The sequence below is a fragment of the Crotalus tigris genome, unplaced genomic scaffold (genome assembly GCF_016545835.1).
Source record: "Crotalus tigris isolate CLP2741 ecotype Arizona unplaced genomic scaffold, ASM1654583v1 scf7180000017536.10889498, whole genome shotgun sequence".
In the NCBI taxonomy this organism is placed as follows: Eukaryota; Metazoa; Chordata; class Lepidosauria; order Squamata; family Viperidae; genus Crotalus; species Crotalus tigris.
In genome coordinates this window covers 8,162,289-8,181,949 of record NW_024096460.1, presented here as the reverse complement: position 1 = coordinate 8,181,949, position 19,661 = coordinate 8,162,289, and the positions used below count along the sequence as shown (strand labels likewise).

The following is a 19,661-nucleotide window of genomic DNA, read 5'->3' as shown; positions in this document are numbered from 1 at the left end:
TCAATAAATCAATTCTTATAGAAGCTAAATTTTATTTGTAATTGCCTAACAAAGAGGTATAAAGATATGCAAGCAAATTATTTGTAATTTTCCAAATCACTCTCCCTTTAAGCATGGTTCAGAGAATTTGAAGGAATAGATGTGTTTATAAGCTATTTTATGAAAGTTAGTTAATAGACAAGAAAATATATGGGTCATTCTCTAAAATGTAATCAGCTGTGAAATATTATTTCTAATATAATTTTAAGACTAGCCTGTTTCTCAGCTCTTAATTATCATGACTTAGTATATACTCAGAAACTGGGTGACTTACAGGCTCAGAAAACAATTCATCAATTAAACCAAATCCATTCATGTATTTTAACAGCAAATTCCTAATGGTTTTCATTTGTTTTACACTGATACATTCTTTTATTAATAAAAAGTCATTAATATAATGAAGCACTTATATAAAAAAACAAATTAATTACAAACCAGTAATTGGAAAACTTTTGTAATCTGAGTTTTGTGTATGCAGCAAGTCCATCTGTTGCATATGCTGAACCTGAAGAATCTGTTAAATTAAACACAACGCAATAGAACAAGGAATTTAATATTTCTTTTAAGCTTGCCATTTTTTCTTTAAAACAGGTTTCCATTGGTAACTTCTTAGAATAAATGAAAGATAATGTAATATTTCATTTACCTCTTATCTGAAGCAAAGAGTACTATGCAGTCTATAATTATCAGGACTAACTCAAGACTTTAGAATTTTGAAATGAATTTTAGATTTTAATATGGACATTCATTGGTAAACCATTACTATGCTTTCCAAAACTCATGAGCTTTCCCAAAACTAATGGACCCCTACTTCAAAGTTCTATGTATAAGAACTAATTATTTACAGTGAAAGAAACATATTTACAGTAGTTCTCTGAATATAAGCATGTAGCATCTAAGGCTGCAATATTATACCATTCAAGAAAATTCAAATTAAGATTAGATTTTGTACATATAAAAACTAATGCCACTGTCTAAATCTCAATGACTCATAAATCAATTGTCAAGTTACAGCACTAATTCCCTTTCTTTTTCCTTGTGGAAAACATAAGAAGTAACAGACCAGAGAAAATGTCTTAATTTTCTAAAGCCCAACACCAATACGAAATGTTTTTTCTCTAAATTATAGTTAAATATGTGGAATAGAATAACTAAAAGTGAAATGTAACTGGTAATGACCAATTACTAAATCAAGCCAAAGAGCAACATACCATTTATTAATTTCTACATTTTTATTACTCCCTCCTTCCCCAAATTAAGGAAAATATTATTTTTATTTCACCTGTAATGTTTCCTTCTCTTGAGATTTAGAAAGTCTCTTCTGAGGAAGTGAGGGAGGTGAATATTCAAACCTATTCAAGTCCAAAGATTGCTTAAATTAAAATCAATCCAACTTTAAGTTATTAAGACTTTAAGAAGTTATTAAATCCACTTTATTCAAAATTGTTACTGTTTTCATCTCCAACTCTAGTACAATATTAAACTAATAGTTTATTTACTCTTTATATAATCTGTTTTCCTGTTTGGGGAGTTTCCCCATCCATCAAATTATTTTAAAATTTCCTTATTCTTCAGGTTTCTAAAAATCACTGGCTGACACAGCCTATTTCTAGCACACCCATATTTGATTATATTATTGTTACATACCTGAAAGAACGATCAATAATTGTCAGTATATCTCCATGTTTTAAGTGTGCGGGATCCTGAAAGTGATTCCCATTTAGCTGTGTTGGATTCGCAGAACTCAAGTTAAACAGCACTGCCTAAAAATACATAGGAATAAAATATGTATATCCAGATCAATCAATAAAACACAAATACCAGAAATATTAGGCTTGCATAAGTACCAAAAATAATAATATATACCTCTTTATTTTCATTGACTTCAATTTTACAATGTTCTTTAGAAACTTGAGGCAGCTGGATTCGAATATCACATTCTTTTTTCCTTTAAAATAAAATAATTACAAGATTATCCATTCAAATTATACAATTATATGCTCTTATACGCACATCTCTTAAAATATATTGTGAACTCTAACTCATTTCCACTTAGTATAGCAAGGCAATGCAACTGTTGCCAAAGATGCATTGAGACAAGCTGATTTTTAGGTTGAGTTTTAAGAACTTCTAAAACACATTTACATTTTTGATTAGACAAATGTCTTGCATAAATATACACTGAAGCAGATCAGATCCATTATAAGTGACATACACTGCACGACTATGTAAATTATATAGAAGTCACAAAGAAAAAGTCTGAGAAAATAAGTTATGATACTCCCTGAAGTTCTGCTATAAAAAAGACAGTCCTACATCACAATTACATAATGAAAATCCTATACAAATAAACCCCTTACCAATTTAAAGTCTTACCTTCCAAACAAACAAGAGTTTGCAGTGAGCGGAAAGTAAGTTCCATCGGTCCCATTTCTCTTAATAACAACTATTTTCCCAAAAACTGGCATTTTCACATTTGTATATCTTACCTCTAAGGAAAAAATATAAAAAAATTACTGCAAATTTCAACATACTTTGGTGACAGTATATAGAAAATTCATGGTTGTGCATATCATTTGCTATCTCAACTAAGGTCACAGGTTTTTGAATAGAAAAAATTTACATTATGTTATGACTACTGGGAATGTGTGTTTTAAGTCTATAATGGAGTTCCGGCTGTCAAAGTATTGTGCCACTTCCCCTGGTCATGTGATCTGGGTACTTGCAACCTATTTGCACTTACAAACAGTTGCCAGGCACCCTGAGATCATGGGTCACCATCTACCATCTTTTCTGCTGGCTTCTCCAGAAAGTCAATGAAGACTTACTTCAACACAAATTTGTTCTTCTTTGGGTCCCGGAACTTAAATTTACTCATTTTATTATCTTACATCTGGATTAGAATTATAGTTAGCGATCTCAGTGGTTTTAAATATTAGGCGAGTATTCCCTGTGCCAGATAATCCTTTTAATGTTGTCTGGAATGTAAATGCAAACTAGTACAGAGTGGTTGGTAGACTACATTGCTCCCAATGAACTATTTCCGACAGAATGTTCAGAGACCTTAACAGGCTTGGACCTTGGACCTTGAACTACTCTCTAGGACTGGTCATGGGTGTCAAACTCGATCATATCACATGACCTATTGAGACTTTTTTTGCCTTTGCAGAGCCCAGGTAGGCATGGCCTGCATGTGATGCATCCGGCCCACGGGCTGCCAGTTTTACACCCCTAGTTGAAGTTGATTTCGTGCCTCCTGGAACTGGGAGGGCACCTTGGGAGATCAGAAAAAGGGCAAGGGAATTGAGAAGCAGGCCAATGTGCAGAGTGAGTAGCAAACTTGTAAGTGGTGTGTCTGATTTTAAGCCTGACATTACCTGCTTGAATTAAATGCTGGGGAAGTTTCCTGCATGAACTGCAAGTTTACATTTCTCTATCTACAATTGTACCTGTAAAAGAAAAAAAAAAAGCACACATTAACCCAGAAACTGAAGCCTTTGATAACTCCTTAATAGAAAGGAAAAAGCAATAAACCTATTTACTGAAAAACACTAATATTTTTCTAACATCTAAAATTGATGTCTCTCACTTTTACTTAAAAGTTCTCTTCAACTAGGTTCATTTAGTAGTACTAGCAGAATGCCTACTGTTTTGTTGTATGTGTTAGATTAAAATAGCAAGGCAATCACAGCACATGAAACATTCTCAGAATGGCTTTATTTTAATGAAAATTGGTATAAAACCAGTATTGTTCGATGACAGGGTAAAATCTTCCAATGTGGAAAAATTATCTGAGTTTGGACCACTGACACCACTTTCAGCTTGAAATGTTTGGGTAATCTAGATGATTTAACAAACCAGTAGCCACATTCAAGAATAAATCCATTCAGAGCTTTGTAAACTACTGTACTTTTGTAAGCTACTGTACTATGCTGATATCTGCTGGAGAATTTCATGCCCATAATCGTATACCCCATCAAAGAATTTGCCCTACACAAAACGTCGCTTCCTTCTCCACGCAGCTTCAGCGAACTGCAGGATTCTAAGAACCGTAACAGAACTGCCATTTATCTCACAATAAGGCACAAAATCAGTTCGTTCATTTATTGTTCTTCTGCTTTCATCTTAAGCCATGATTTGAGCTATCTCTTTTTAGATCGTACGTTAGCAAAAATAAATCCTTTTCTCAGATAGTCTAGATCAGTGGGCCACGTGCGAGCTAAGTTCGGCTAAACCAAGGGAGCCCACAAGCTTTCCCTTCTTTAAATATCCTGTATCGTTCAGTACATTTCAATTGCCCTCAAGCCCCAGCACTATATCGCGATCGGAAACTCCAACGGCTCCTTTCTTTCCCTCGTGCCCGATTCAAAGGAGCCCTTTAACTCGCTTCAGGGCACATCTTGCCCCCAGAACCAGTCAGCCCCCCTTGGCTCCTCTTCCCAGCACCGCTGCCCTTCAGCAAGTCACCCCCAAAGAAAGCCGAGCCTCCCTCGACAGGCGCCGTTCTCACCCGGACAAACAGCAGTCCCTCACCTGCCCCGCCACGCGCACGACCCCCCCCCACCGCCTCGGAGACAGCACCGCGCGCGCGCTAAATTTCTCCTTCCGCTCATTCAAACCGACCGACTCCTCCCCGCCGCTGAAGCTGCGCGTATATCCTTCCGCTGTCTGCTCCAAGCGGGAGACCAACGGTTGATTCTTCGTCGGTCTCTGTGCGACCGGACGGGAAAAAAACGGATTACCTCGTTTGCCGATCCAGACCCTGGATAGCCCCGGAGCTTGTTAAGTGCAAGCATTGCACTCCTATTCCCACCTGTGAATGTTTTTTTCAAAAGAGCTCGGCGTTCTCTGATTGGTCACTGTGTAGTGATGTCAACGCAAGAGTAATCCAATAGGGAAGCAGTCCGGACGGACTTCAATTTTTAAACAGACGTTAACATAGACTGGGGTTGTTGTTTTTTCTTATCTGAATGTTTCCCGCCAAACAGGAGGATAGAAGGCAAAAAGGAGCGCAAATATTGTTTTGATCTTAACAATAGCCGTAATATGGTGCTATGTGGCATATAGGTATTATGGCATGGGCAGGTATTATTGTTTTAGAGAGTTATACCCATGAAATTTAAATTTACCCAACAGTAACTCCTGTTATATTTAGGCGGCTTTACTTGCTCTGTAGTTACATGACATTGCAAACAAAGTGTCGTTTGTCATTAAGCAAAAAATACCGTTCATAATGTTGGCGAGATTAAGGAAATACAGTAAAAGATTTCAAAACTATCCGTTGTTCAACAGCAAAGCCATCCTTTTTTTGTTGTCTCAAACATGGCTTGTTGGACCCGGAATGCAAAGCCAATTAACACAGACCAAGAATAGGATTAATGTGATATATCTGAGCAAATAAAGCATTGTGTGAAAAATGTCCCAAAGCATGCACACCCACCCTTGGGTGAACTGCTTTTAATACAGTTCTTACAAAGTACATCCGTTCTTGGGGTGGGTTCTTGTACAGAAACAAGTTTAAAAGGCATAAATCATTATGTCTTGGATGCTTTACCGCCTTTCCCATTTTACTGTAAGAGTTACATCATAGTAACTTCTCTCTGTCCTACAGAAATTGTCTTGTTGGTTTAGCAGTTTCCTCTGGCACTCCTTATAGTCATTTGCAGGTACACTATCTAACATCTCTTTGTAACTTCATCTCTGCTCAATTAACTTATCAAAACTAAACTTTGATTATAAAATCTGAGGATAAAGTAGGTAATCTCAATTTCTCTCAGTTTCTATATAGAAGGGAATCCCTTTGATTCCAGAGCAGTTTACTTTATCCCACAGAATATCAGATATTGAATTTAATGTTTATGTTCTGAGGGCACATGCAAGCACAGTACACACAGTTTGTAGAAATCAGTTTTCCTTTGCAGTTGGTCTTGTTTTCCCACCAAATCTGCCCTCTTCATACAAAATCTCTTAAGGAGAAGTAGGCAAAAGAGCTGCACAAATGATTGTGCTCCTAACACTTCAAACTCATAATCTGAAAGTCCTTTTGGTAGTGAGGTTGCTGCAAATTGTTTCATAGCTACTACAGTGATATTTTGATATCAGGTGTGCTTTACAGGTAGTCCTTGACTTACATTCATTTAGTGACCGTTCAAAGTTACAAAGGCACTGAAAAGTTTGACTTGCAACCAGTCCTCAGTTATAATTGACATAGCTTGCCCATGGTCATCTAATCAAAATTTGGTTGCTAGACACCCAGTATGTATTTACAGTGGCTGCAGCATCTTGAGGTCATGAAGTTGCTATTTATGATTTTCCCAACGGCTTCTGGTGAGCAAACTCAATAAGGAAAGCCAGATTCGCTTAAAGACTGCATGATTCACTGAACAATTGTGGCAAAAAATTGGGTGTGATTCACATAACAACTACCTCGCTTAATAACAGAAATTCTGGTCTCAATTGTGGTCATAAATAAGGACTACCTGTATTTGGTATGACACACCACTGAGTAAAAGTAATCAAAATGTACTCCATGGGGCATTTATTATAGACTTATATACTATATTTTGAACTTTAAACATCTCCTTGCCATTAAACAGAGATGATCAATCAAGGGTGTATAAACATACACAAAATCATATGTAATTTAGTACTTACTATATGCTTGTGTGACAGAAATTCTGCAGGACTGTACAAAAGCTGCCAGCAAAAGAAAAAGAAACACTATTTATGAGTAGGGTTTCTCTCCTCTCTGGGGAGCAAACAGGAATGTACAGTCATTTTGATTGCGCCTGTAATGGTTTATAATTACCTTGAGCTGTTTTTGTTCTTTTCATTTGTGCTACCAGGATTAGAACACTAGAATATATCTCCTCAATCATGGATCTTGAAAGAAAATACTGAATGTGTACTTTGCTCTAAATTCCTATCTCTACCAGAATAGCAGCTTCTTGTGCCTCTTTTCCCTATGTCTATTGTAAAATACATATATTTTATTACAGGTGAGGGAAGTTAGCCCAGAGAAAGAAATATTAAAAAGGGCAGAAAAATATATTTTTCCTCAAAAGGACTTTTTAAAACAAAACCTGGCCCCAAATCTATCTCTCTGTCCCAAGCAAGAGCTAGGCCCATACAAATGCAGATGTAAAACCATCAGAAAGTTGGAGCCAGAGCAATCAAGAAGACAAAAGAGAAGATCTGCATACCCCACCCAAACTCTAGGAATCAGCACCATCACCTGGGAAGCAGGATATGATAATAGAATTAAACCAGAGATATCAAGGCCTAGACAAACATTCAGAAACAGCCTCAAGGTTCATGCCACAGGAACAGGAAACTATTCCAAACAAGGCTAGAGGGGATATAAAAGCCTACTGCCCCATGTGCTCAGCCCTTCTCTCTCCTCTGCACTTTCCTGAAGAACCATCTTTCTGCAATAAACTGTAACCTTCTTCCCAAAGCAGTCGCCATGTTTGCTTATTTATTCCCGGCTTGGATGAACCAGGATGAAGACTTTACTTCTAACACAGGGATACTGTGTTAAAAAAGGCAGAAGGCCCAGTTTTTCTTAATAGCCCCAAGTCTCCCTCCCCCAAGCAGAAACCAGCTCTGCAGAAATGCAGATATCATAATCTTGTCAGAAAGATTGGAGCCAGGAAGCTGGGATTAGAAAGACAAAGATCCATAGACTCAATAATTCCTCACACCAATAATCCAACAGTCATCAGCCACAGCCCCAGGGAAGCAGGAAATGACCTTTGGGACATAATAGGGTTAACCCACCACCATTAGAATACCAGAGGGGCACACTCAGACTCAGGTCGAAGTTCATACCACAGGAACAACTCGAAACAAAAGCCCAAGAAGGTATAAAAACCCACTCCCTACTACAGGTGGTCAGGTTTTTTTCCAGAGCCATCTTTCTGTCTGGCTCGCTTCTATCAATAAACTGCAACCTTCTTTCTAAAGCAGTCTCCATGTTGTTTATTTCCGGCTTGGACTGGACCCTGATGAAGATTTTTCTTTCAACTTACTTTTGTACCCTTTTGCTTAGGAAGGCTTCAAGCGCATCCAAAAATGCAAAAAAAAAAAAAAAAAGTTCTACAAATGGACCAGCTAAGCTTAGATGACCTTATACTCTTTGCATGCTTTTTGTTCCTACTGATGTCAATACCTTTATGTATGATAGATTGTATCATCTTCAAATGTTACCTGAAACCCTCGCAATCTACTAAGCAAAGAATGAATAGAAGGAACATGCAGATCTAAAGTTAGTAAACCACTATCAATGTTGCTATCTCCCTCTCACATCCACTCCCTAGTCTGTTTTTAACTTTCCACAGGTTTTATTTAGGCTTATTTCAAAACATGTTTAAATTATGTCTTTATGAATTGAAGTCTTTATGCCAGCAAGTATTCCTACTATGAAAGAAGACAGTAAAAGAATTGAATCATGTATGAAAAATTAAAACACAGGAAATTTTTATCCTCATATTCCTTTCAATCTTGACAATCATTCTACTGTGCAGTCCACTGGAACAAAACTTTCAATGCCAGAAGTATTCTAAGCAAATAAACATTAGAAACATTTTATTTACTACCATAGCAAATAATGTGAACTTAAAACAAGCCTCCCTGCTAGGACTTTATCAGTAGATGGGATAGTACTGCTGAATAGCCTCCATTCTAATAAAAGTTTTAATACATGATTTTTAAAAGTAGGCAACTTGGAAGAAAGTTCAAAATGTTCAACACAACAGCCACGCTTAGCCCAGCAAAAAGCAATTGAAATCACACTGACAAAGCTTAAGAATAATTGGAAACATTTTCTTCTCTCTGGTAATACTTTGAGAAGCTTAACATCAGTCCAGGCTTGTTATATTATAGCCCTGACATCCATGCAAGCTCTCAAATGTAACAAAAATCATTCCAGATACAATTTGGCAATACATTAACTGTCTTGAATTGAAAACTGGACCTTAAAGCAATACATGCAGTTTGTTAACAAATGCAAAACAAAAGCAAGCATATAGCTTTATTTTCAGAATAACAAAACCTCAATCAGCCTCATTAGCAATATTTAAAATACATAAACAGCACTTTTCCTTTTCTATATGTACAGACCCTATAGAGGGGGAAAAACATGAAAATGTATTTCCAAGGAGACATGTACTACTTGTAAACGGAAGGTTGCTCTAAATTCTCCATAGCAAGAAATATAAAAAGAAATCTGTATTCACAAGCCAAATGAAACACCTAAAACATCCTTATTCACTTTATTCTATATCAGTGGTTCTCAACCTTTCTAATGCCGCGACCCCATAATACAGTTCCCCATGTTGTGGTGACCCCCAACCACTTATATGTCACCGGGTGCCAGGGGCATGGCCAAAGGGGGAAAAAATGGCGGACAGCCTTGTTTGGCAACCCCCGTGAAGTGGTGTTGGACCCCGACCCACAGGTTGAGAACCACTGTTCTATATGGAGATGAAATAATGCCAGGGTAAAACCTTCTACAATATGGGCAAATTAACCTGTGTTTGGAAGATGAAATCAGGCAATTTTGGCTTGGAATGCCAATTGGAAATTATGTTTTATGATTTAATATACCATCAGATAAATTCAAGGATAAAACTGCAAGTGGCATTTTGTAAGCTACTATATTGTGCTGATATCTGCTGGAGAATTTCATACCTATAATCGTATACCCCATTAGAGAGAAGACTTTGTCCTACATCAAAACCTCGCTTTCTTCTCCAAACAGCGCTCAGCGAACTGCAGGATTCCAAGAACCGTAACAGAGTAACTGCTATTTATCTCATAATAAGGCACAAAATCAATTCATTTGTTGTTCCTCTTCTGCTTTCATCTCAAGCCATTTAAGTTCCTTTTTAGATCGTACGTTAACAAACATAAATCCTTTTCTCAGATACAGTCTAAGATCGGTAGATGCCCCGTCAGTGGGCCACGTGCGAGCTAAGCTCGGCTAAATCAAGGAAGCCCACAAGCTTTCCCTTTTTTACATATCCTATACGGTTAAGTACGGTTCAATTGCCCTCAAGCCCGAGCAACACATCGCGATCGGAAACTCCCACGGCGCCTCTCTTTCTTTCCTCACGCCCGATTGAAAGGAACCCCTTAATTCGCTTCAGGGCACATCTCGCCCCAAGCACCAGCCAGCTCCCGCCCCCCTTGGCTCCTCTTCCCAGCACCGCTGCCTTCAGCAAGTCACCCCAAAGAAACCCGAGCCTCCCTCGCACAGGCGCCGTTCTCACCCGGACGAAGAGCAGCCCTTCACCTGCCTTGCGCGTTTCCCGCCACGGCACGCGCAGGACCCCCTCGCGTCTCGGAGGCAGCACCGCGCGCGCGCTAAATTTGTCCTCCCGCTCATTCAAACCACCGACTCCTCCCCGCCCTCTGAAGCTTCGCGTATATCCTTCCGCCGTCTGTCAAGACTGCTCCGGGCGGGAGGGCAACGGTTGATTCTTCGTCCCTCTCTGTGCCACCGGACGGGAAAAAACCCGGATTACCTGTCTCCCCGCTCTCCAGTTTGCCGATCCAGACCGTGGATAGCCCCGGAACTTGTTAATCCCAAATATCGCACTCCTACCTGTGAATTTGTTATTTCAAAAGAGCTCGGCGTTGTCTGATTGGTCACTGTGTGGTGATGTCAGCGCAAGAGTAATCCAATAGGGAAGGAGTCCGGACGGACTTCAATTTTTAAACAGACCTAAGATAGACTTTTTTTTTTTAACCTACCTGCGTGGCGATACACTTACCTTTACTATTTTGAATTAGACTGAGACTCCAATCAATCTATATTTTTTTTTAAGAAACGCTTAACAGAACTTCCCTGAAGCAGTAAGTAAAGAGAGGTATTATCTGGATTGCATAATACTGAATATTGGTGTACTAGGACCTCGGAGTCCTAGTAGACAATCACCTAAATATGAGCCAGCAGTGTGCTGCAGCTGCCAAAAAGGCCAACACAGTGCTAGGCTGCATTAACAGGGATAGAATCAAGATCACGTGAAGTATTAATACCACTCTTCAATGCCTTGGTAAGGCCACACTTGGAATACTGCATCCAGTTTTGGTCACCACGATGTAAAAAGATGTTGAGACTCTAGAAAGAGTACAGAGAAGAGCAACAAAGATGATTAGGGGACTGGAGGCTAAAACATATAAGGAACGGTTGCGAGAATTGGGTATGTCTAGTTTAACGAAGAGAAGGACAAGGGGGGACATATAGCAGTATTCCAATATCTCAGGGGCTACCATAAAGAAGAGGGAATTAAGCTATTTTCCAAAGCACCTGAAGGCAGGACAAGAAGCAACGGGTGGAAACTAATCAAGGAGAGAAGCAACCTAGAACTAAGGGGAAACTTCCTGACAGTGAGAACAATTAATCAGTGGAACAGCCTGCCTCCAGAAGCAGTAAATGCTCCAACACTGGAAGTTTTTAAGAAGAGACTGGACAGCCACTTGTCCGAAATGGTGTAGGGTTTCCTGCCCGAGCAGGGGGTTGGACTAGATGACCTCCAAGGTCCCTTCCAACTTTACTACTATTACTATTACTATCCCACGTTTGTCTATGGAGATTCTCAGTCAACCAGGCCATCTATCTACAATCTACAACACGTCCCTTTCAACAGTTTCAAGAAGGCTGCACACCCACTTGCAGTATTCAGGTGACCCTGACGACACAGATAAGCCTCCAGGTTGCCTCGCTGACTCTAAGAATGCCATGGGAGGTGATAGTCGCAAAACATTACAGCAAGGAAGAAAATGGATTTCTTCAAAATATAATTTTCCAGTCTCTAGATTACAACTTTTATAGCACAACTGCTATTCCTTCCTTGTTTCTGCCCCTTTTGTGACAGAGTTGGGGAGAATAGATCCTGGCTTTAGTGTGTGGAATTGCAGGGTTTTGTATTTTCCATCTTCTATTGAATGTCTACATGAGGCCTTGGGTTGAGCTCCGTTGCCAGGAGGTGAGGTATCAGTACACTGCTATACCCATCTTTTGAAATCATCTTCCCTGGAAGAGAAGTCCATTCCATCCCTTTCAACATTCATAAGTCCCTTAAAACCTGACTATGCCATCAGGTCTGGGGATTCCAAGAGATTGAAGAAATCTTGCAATAGTTGCTTGCTGCTGTTAAAATAATTTCTTAATCTTTTGTGTTTTTATTATATTACTAGCTGTACCTAGCCACGTGTTGCTGTGGCTCAGTCTGGTTAAATGGAAAAGAAAGAAAAGAGAAAGCACACGTTTGTAATATGTTTAATTTCACAATGCTTGTAGGTATACAATATTTTTTGTTGTTCTATTGTCTGTGCAGATATAGAAATTGTCTGGTTTGCCGGCACTGTTTTTCAAAAAAAGCATGTTTTTACCTGTCACAGGTGTGACATTTATATAATAGTAGGTATATAAAAACACGTGCGTATTCGAATGCAACGTTGTGTCAAAATTTCAAAGCAATCGAAGAACTTTCAGAGATTTAAGATTTTGAACAAACAAACATTTACATTTTTATTTATATATAGATGTGTAGCTTTTATGTTTGGTTTTATATATATTTATTTTTTCTTTTCTTTTAGTATGCCACCCAGTCATACTTTTGTGAGTTAGACAGCTATAAAAATATGATAAACAAAATATGCTAAATATTTTAACATCTTACATGTGATCCATACTGGAAACTTTTGTTTTGGATTTACATATGGCAGGTTTTCTTATATATGAATATCTTGTATGAAAGTTTAACTACTTTTCTTTCAGACTTGGAGATAAAAATCTCAGACATGTTAATAAAACTGTATACTCAATGGTGATCAAGCTTAATAATTCCGATTATTAACAGCTCTAATTGCCATTGCAACTAGCAGCCCACACTAAGAAGACTACAAAATTCCTGTCATTAACTATAACTGTTAGAAGCTGTTTGGTTCCTCACTTATTGTTAACTATTAATTGTTTTAGGATTTTCTTGCAATTTTCTCATTTACTGTATTGTATTCTCAGACTTTTAATTGTGTTTGGACTTGGACCATAAATAAATCTGACTAATATTTTTTGGAAGGAAGAGTAGTATTCAAAGACAAAGAGGTGCCTATTAGTTTTTATCTCTCTGTATATCATTCATGACAGAAGATTTGATTGGACAAAATCACTTAGTTTATACAAAGCAAGTTTGAATTATGCATTCAGAGTATGCAAAATGAAACATTCAAGGTTTTTCTGCAAAAATAATGGGATAAGTTAACAGTAATGATATCACATCAAAAACATAAATATTTATACACATGCTTACAACTGATTCCTTTGGCCTAGAGAATATTTAGTGAATTGAACTCCAAATATTGTCAACATTATCATTTTTTTAAAAAAAAAAGAATAGAGTTCAATATGAGTGCCATTCTTTTTAATGAGGATAGCTAAGCAGGATGGTATAGTTCAAATACTGGACCCAAATTCATATCCATTCCCAACATTGGAAGCTCATTCTATCACTCTGAGATGGTCACTCTCAGGCCAAGTTACCTCATGGGGTTCTTCTGAGGAAAATAAAATCTTGTGATAAATCAATGTTATGTACACATCCTTGATTTCCTGATTGAACCTTGATTTCCTGAATGAAAGGCAGGATTAAATCTAGTATCAAATATATGGATATTATTATTAATAATAAATATATTAATGTAAACCATAGCTCCTTCTTCTGAGAATCCAGTTACATATTCTGTCCTCCACCTGGAGTCTTATGCTTGTGATAGAAGTCAAAACACTTTTGATCTGTCCCCTACCTTTTAATAGCCTTCTGATCTGAAGTCAGAGAAACCCATCTCCACTCACAAAATTCAATGTTTCCTTAAAGGCAATAAATCACTGACAGGCAGGAATCTGGCACTGGAGCCAATCAACATTTAAAAACCTTGGGTATTTAGCACCTCTGCCTGGCCAGGAAGATCTTTCCCAATGAAGGAGATAACAGACAAAATATTTTCTAAGTTTCTGTGATCATAAAAGTATCACACCTGTGTTTCCTGTTTTTCTGTGGCCATAAAACTCACACTCTTGTGATCTGTCTTATACAAAGGGCTCAAAACAATATAAAAATCTTATTAATGTGCCAATCTGTGGTCAGCTGCCCCCAAAAGCAAACCTTGTATTGATTCTGGAAAAATAATAAAGAAACCCTTTCCAAAAGCAGACAGCCTTCACACCTTGATTGCTTCCTAGTTCAGAAGGAACCCAGAAATTCTCCCATCAGTTGAATGTCGGGGGATTTTTTTTCTCTTTTCGCTTGCCATCTCTGGGATATTGCATTCTTCCTTATGCATTTCTGGAAGTGAGTCTTCCCTTGAGATGCAAACATTTGTTTTCTATAGGTTTCCTCCCTTAGACAAAAGTGGTAGGGATTCCAAACCAATTTGATCTTCTCCAACATTTCTTTTCCTATTGGCAATCGGCTGCTTCTAGACTGCCTCAATTTCTCCTGTTGCTTAACCTCAGTCAACACTTGGGGAACATTTGCTGTCCTCAATTTGATCTCACTTCCTGCCATTGTGTATGTGTGAGAGAGAATGAGTGTGTGAGAGAAAATCCTCTTAATACAATATTTCTCAACCTCAGCCTCTTTCAGATGTGTGGATTTTAACTCTATACACTGTTCACAAATTCCACAAATTCACACATCTTAATGGTTCTAATGCACATCATTTTCAAGGGTGAATGCTTCAGTAGGTCCAAAGATGCAGTTTTCCCTCTAATCTCTCTGATCTTCACATAAATGGTGCAGTAGGGATCAGAGCTAATGCATACTCAAACGAATCTTCCCAAATGGGGAAAAATAATGTTACAACACAAGTATGTTGTAAAGCTCTCTGCCTATCTCCTCAGAAGTAAATGTCATTGATTTTTAAGGAACATTCTCCTAACAGAAGTATAAGAAAATTATATTCTTAAGTACTTGAAAATTCCCAGACTGAGATTTTTCTATAGTAATTACAGTTTTGAAATATATACTCACTTAAAGAATCCAATTAACTTTAATATATCATATCCTACTGGAGAAGTTACTGCTGACATATTTGTTTTGAAAATAAATTATAACTCATTTGTGGGCAAAGTAAGCAACATTTAGAATTAACAAACTCAATTACTTCTATCAAATAAGATTTCATTTAGTGAATACTTCAAGTTTGGATAATTCCATCATTCTGTTCTGTAGGTGTAAACCATAATGGAGTGATGTACTTTTTTTAAAACTATGTCATAGTTAACATTTAATTATGATTGCTTTTGAGGGGGCAATGGCAGTTTTCTTGGCAATATTATATTTCAGAAGTGGTTTGCCATTGCCTGCTTCTTAGGACTGAGAGAGAGTGAGTGGCCCAAGGAGTATAAGGTGGGACTAGACTCATAGCATGGTGCCTTAACCACTATATCAAACTGGCTGTCATGGTTTCAAACTATGACTCATAACATTACTTAATTATCAGAAGACATTTCTTATACATACGTTATAATGTCCTCTCAACAAAGTGGGCAGGCTACTTGGGAAGCCACATTTGACCAGTGGCCCTCTGTCCTTGCCCAATGTGGCTTCTCAATTCTAGTTTGGAAGTTATTATAAGTATCATAATTAATATTACAATTTTTTGAAGATTTTTGTTTAAAAGAAGCAATGATTGAAACTCTTCTAAACCTTGTACAGTTTCAGATCTCTTAGGCAAGTCACTGTAAGTTGCCATAATTAGATAAAATAATCAAAAGGATAGTAGTTTCACTGCAGCAGGCTATCTGGAGAAAGTAGGAAGCATTATATCTTGAGTCATTTCAAACTGGTGTCTTTTGACATTATCAGTTAAGACACATTCTTCTGAATCTCCCAAGTTATTTGCAAATAAGAGTTCTGCTTGCTTCCTTTTCTCTCAAACAGATTTCAGATGGTATTACTTAAGGACAGTTGCTTTTCAGAAAGAGAGCTATTGCATAGTGATCCTGATAGCATATAGTAATGCAATGCTTTTCTGAAATGACTATGACCACACAGGATAGCATAAACTATAGTGCATTAAAATTCAGGCATAATAGTAGTGTTTGCAAGGATTAAAGTTCCAAAAGGTTAATAGAAAGCTTCCTGTTCTGAATAGGTTTCTGCTGTCCCAGAAAAAGCAGATATACAGTTTGGGGATTTTGGCTGATAAATTAATTATGTCTCTTCCTGGAAGAAAATGACCTTAAAACTATGGTGAAATCTCAGTTAGTGCATAACCTAAGATCAAGTTGTCTCTGGAAGAAGAAAGTATTGTATTAAAAGTACTCCATTGGCTGCCTGTTTGCAGGTGAAATACTAAGCGCTTGTTTATAGTGTTACTGAAAATGCTGCAAGGAGGGGCAATCAAGAATGATTTGCAACAGGAATGAGGAGCCCTTGGCCCCCCAAACAGAGATAGGGCAAAGGGAATCAGGGCTAAATAAGAGGGGGGCAAATCCCCAATCTCTGTTTTGATGAAACCAAGTAAGGGGATAAAATAAACAAGCTGAAAACATAAGCAGCAGCTTTTTCTACATGCCTGTTACTAAATAAGATCAATTCAAAAATCAAGGAATTATTTAATTATAAAAGTTAGATTCCCCCTTTCTGTTTATGCAATACTCAGGGCAGTTTATAGCAGTGTTTTAAAACATGAATGATTAACTATTTCAGGAAAAAAGATCGTATGTAGAATTCTGCTGTGGATTTTAAATAAGTGGAACATTAGATGTGTGGTGTTTCTTGTAAAGAAAAAAAAAAACACTGCCCAGAAAGATTATATTAGCATTTGTATAATCCACTGGGATAACTAAGAAAAATGATTACTTTTATTCAGATTTAGAATAACGATGTGTGTTCTGAATGAATTATTCAACTACCATTTTAAATTAAATATTATACTGAAAATGCTTCATTTAACACTCTTTTGTCAGAATAGTGTTCTGTGTAAAATAACCATAATTTTAACAGCTTGGCAAAGTAATTTAAATAAGGGGTTTTACGTTCTTTATAAAATTGTAATATTTAGTTTAAATGAGCAAACAGGACAGGAATTAAATTAAGAGATTTAAGGAAAGAAATACAGCCTGAAAATAAAATGAAGCCTTGTTCTTGCATTGGAATTATTAGATTTGCAATCTGCATATACAAATAATTCAACAACATTCACTGGAATTATAAATATTGTACAGCAAGATCAAATTATAAATGTAATAAAAGAAAATTTCACTATATTACATACGTACAACATCCTTGACATAAATTAAATAGGGTTTAGCATGTACATAAAAAGGTTCAGTAGCAATACATTACAAATTATAATGCCTAAAGTAAACATTTCAACTACTGGAACAAAAAGGTTCAAACTCTTTAAAACAAGATTCATAAATGTCCTTTTCAAAATGATCAATACAATAGGTATTCTCCTTTAGAGCCTTTGTAATTCAAGTATTAAGTGTATTTGAAACCATTAACAAGAATCCCCTTCCACATTAGTTTCTGCATTACTGTAGATATGAGCCTATATAAAGCATATCACTGAACTAAGGTTGTCCTCTGAATTTTCTGGGCTATGTGGAACAGATGGCAGTAGGCTTAGCACATACATGTAAAAGAACCATAGATACATGTAATTATTGTGAAACATTCTCAGCAAGCACAAGGAATAGAAAAACCCCATCCAGGTATTTCACTGCAGTTCAGAAGAGCTATGATGATATAACTGATGTGCATGTATGATTCTCAACATCCCCAAGCACTTGGCTGCTTCCAAATGCATTTGCATTATGCAGTGATTTGAAATGTTGCAATAAGCAAGCCAGTTTTATGTGCCTTGAGTACTTTCTGCAACTTTGGTCATAACCCAACTCACAAACTGTAAATGTAGTTTTGGATAGGATGATAAATACACTTACAATATCACTGTATGCAGCCGTAGCACTTGCTTACACTTCCATGGTCCTCACCAAATTTTTACTTTACCTATACTTAGAAAAATACCTGTATATAGCTATGCCAATCTTTCCTCAGCATTATTCCAAATAAGACCTAGTCAGAGGATACTTGAAAATTAATCCGCAACCTTTGCAAGTTCAGGATAAAGTTATGAAGAGAGGTAAGTGTCCATCAGTGCAAGAATTTAAAATCTATCTTTAGACTGCTAGGGATAGAGGCCAAAGCGCCAAAGCTATCCTTAAGCTATATTCAATAATCCTTAAGAATATTCAATGGAATCTTTTTCTTCTTTTTTGGAGTGGAGGAGGGTGCCTTCCAAGCAGCCTTGATTCCATGTAGTCGTCTTGGCAACATCTTTTGGAAGTGGTTTGCTGCTTTCTTCTTCGCTAGGGCTGAAAGTGACTGGCCCAAAGTCATGCAGCTGGCTTCCTGCCTAAGATGGGACTAGAATTCATAGTCTCTAGCCTTAAGCAATACACCAGACTGATTCCCTTTCTTTTTTATAAATCATTTCTAATGTGATTTGCAATAATACCGGAACAGGGTTTTTTCCTTCAAACAGAAAATGTGTGCTTGTTTGCTTTTTCTGCATCAAAGATTAATTGACTGTCTAAAGTAGACTCTGAGATCAGTTGGCTCTAAAAGACTAGTACCTCATAACTACCTCTTACTAGGCACAATCTCCTTTATATAGGAAAACAGAAGAGGACAGGCAGGGCAGATACAGATTTAGGCTACCCGACTCTCCCAACAGTACCCAGACTAAATTAATCTTCAATTAATTTGGTAGCTGACTGGTGCAACTCCTATGGCAACACTTATCTGAAGCACATCTGTAAGCAGCCAAGTAGTAGTAGTACCATCATGCCAACATGTTTACACACAGATGTGTAAATATTCCCTTATTCCAGGCATATACAGAATATGACTAACTCTTGTGTTTTGCATTGAAAGAGAATATAAAAAGCAGTTTATAATGTTTCTTTTTGGTTAGCTAATTCATAGTTAATAATGTTCTTCTTAATGAACTTCTCATATATTGTTGATGAATGTAGGATTTTTCTAGAAGCATAGTTTAAATTAAATGGCTTTAATGTTTATAGTTGTTCACATGTTTCAAGTTAAACCGGAACTTAAAACTTTGGTAATCAGTGTCTATTACTGCATAAGACAAGGTCAATCACATAGTGACTGTTGTGCAGATCAGAATATGTAATTTCTAATCTTTATTTGGTATTTATTAATGATGTTTCATTCAGTGTAAAACAAAGCATGAAAAATATTGCATGCTATATAAAGTATAGTACCCTGATCTGATTAAAAAGTTCTGAACCCCAAATTAAATTTTCTAATGCTTCAGTCCTAGAACCTTGTAACCTTTTTATTACAGATAGTTCTCAACAATTCATTTAGTCACAGTTCAAAGTTACAGTGGCACTGAAAAAAGTGACTTACGACCATTTTTCATATGTAAAATCATTGCAATATCTCCGTGGTCACATGATCAAAATTAGGATGCTTGGCAACTGGTTCATATTTATGATAGTTGCAATGTCCTGGGGTCATGTGATCACCTTTTGCAACCTTCTGACAAGTAAAATCAATGAGAAAGCCAGATTCATT

The 19,661-nt window shown here is 37.1% G+C and overlaps 1 protein-coding gene across 8 annotated transcripts in view; it reads right to left on the bottom strand.

Annotated features, from left to right (window-relative positions):
• MKI67 (marker of proliferation Ki-67) overlaps positions 1-10,592 on the bottom strand; it is a 34,513-nt gene extending 23,921 nt beyond the window's left edge. The window contains exons 1-7 of one of the 8 annotated variants that reach the window (XM_039346424.1): positions 10,566-10,592; positions 3,417-3,488; positions 2,416-2,530; positions 1,906-1,987; positions 1,687-1,802; positions 1,322-1,391; positions 475-553 (exon numbers count right to left, since the gene is read on the bottom strand). In XM_039346424.1, coding sequence (XP_039202358.1) covers positions 475-553; positions 1,322-1,391; positions 1,687-1,802; positions 1,906-1,987; positions 2,416-2,507 — 439 coding nt within the window. In that variant the 5' untranslated portion in view covers positions 2,508-2,530; positions 3,417-3,488; positions 10,566-10,592. Of the gene's footprint in view, positions 1-474; positions 554-1,321; positions 1,392-1,686; positions 1,803-1,905; positions 1,988-2,415; positions 2,531-3,416; positions 3,489-4,033; positions 4,287-4,326; positions 4,346-4,549; positions 4,592-4,781; positions 4,853-10,310; positions 10,512-10,565 lie in introns of those variants that run through there. The other 7 variants (XM_039345996.1, XM_039346259.1, XM_039346167.1 and 4 more) reach the window with 7 other exon arrangements.
• Positions 10,593-19,661: the final 9,069 nt, after the last annotated feature.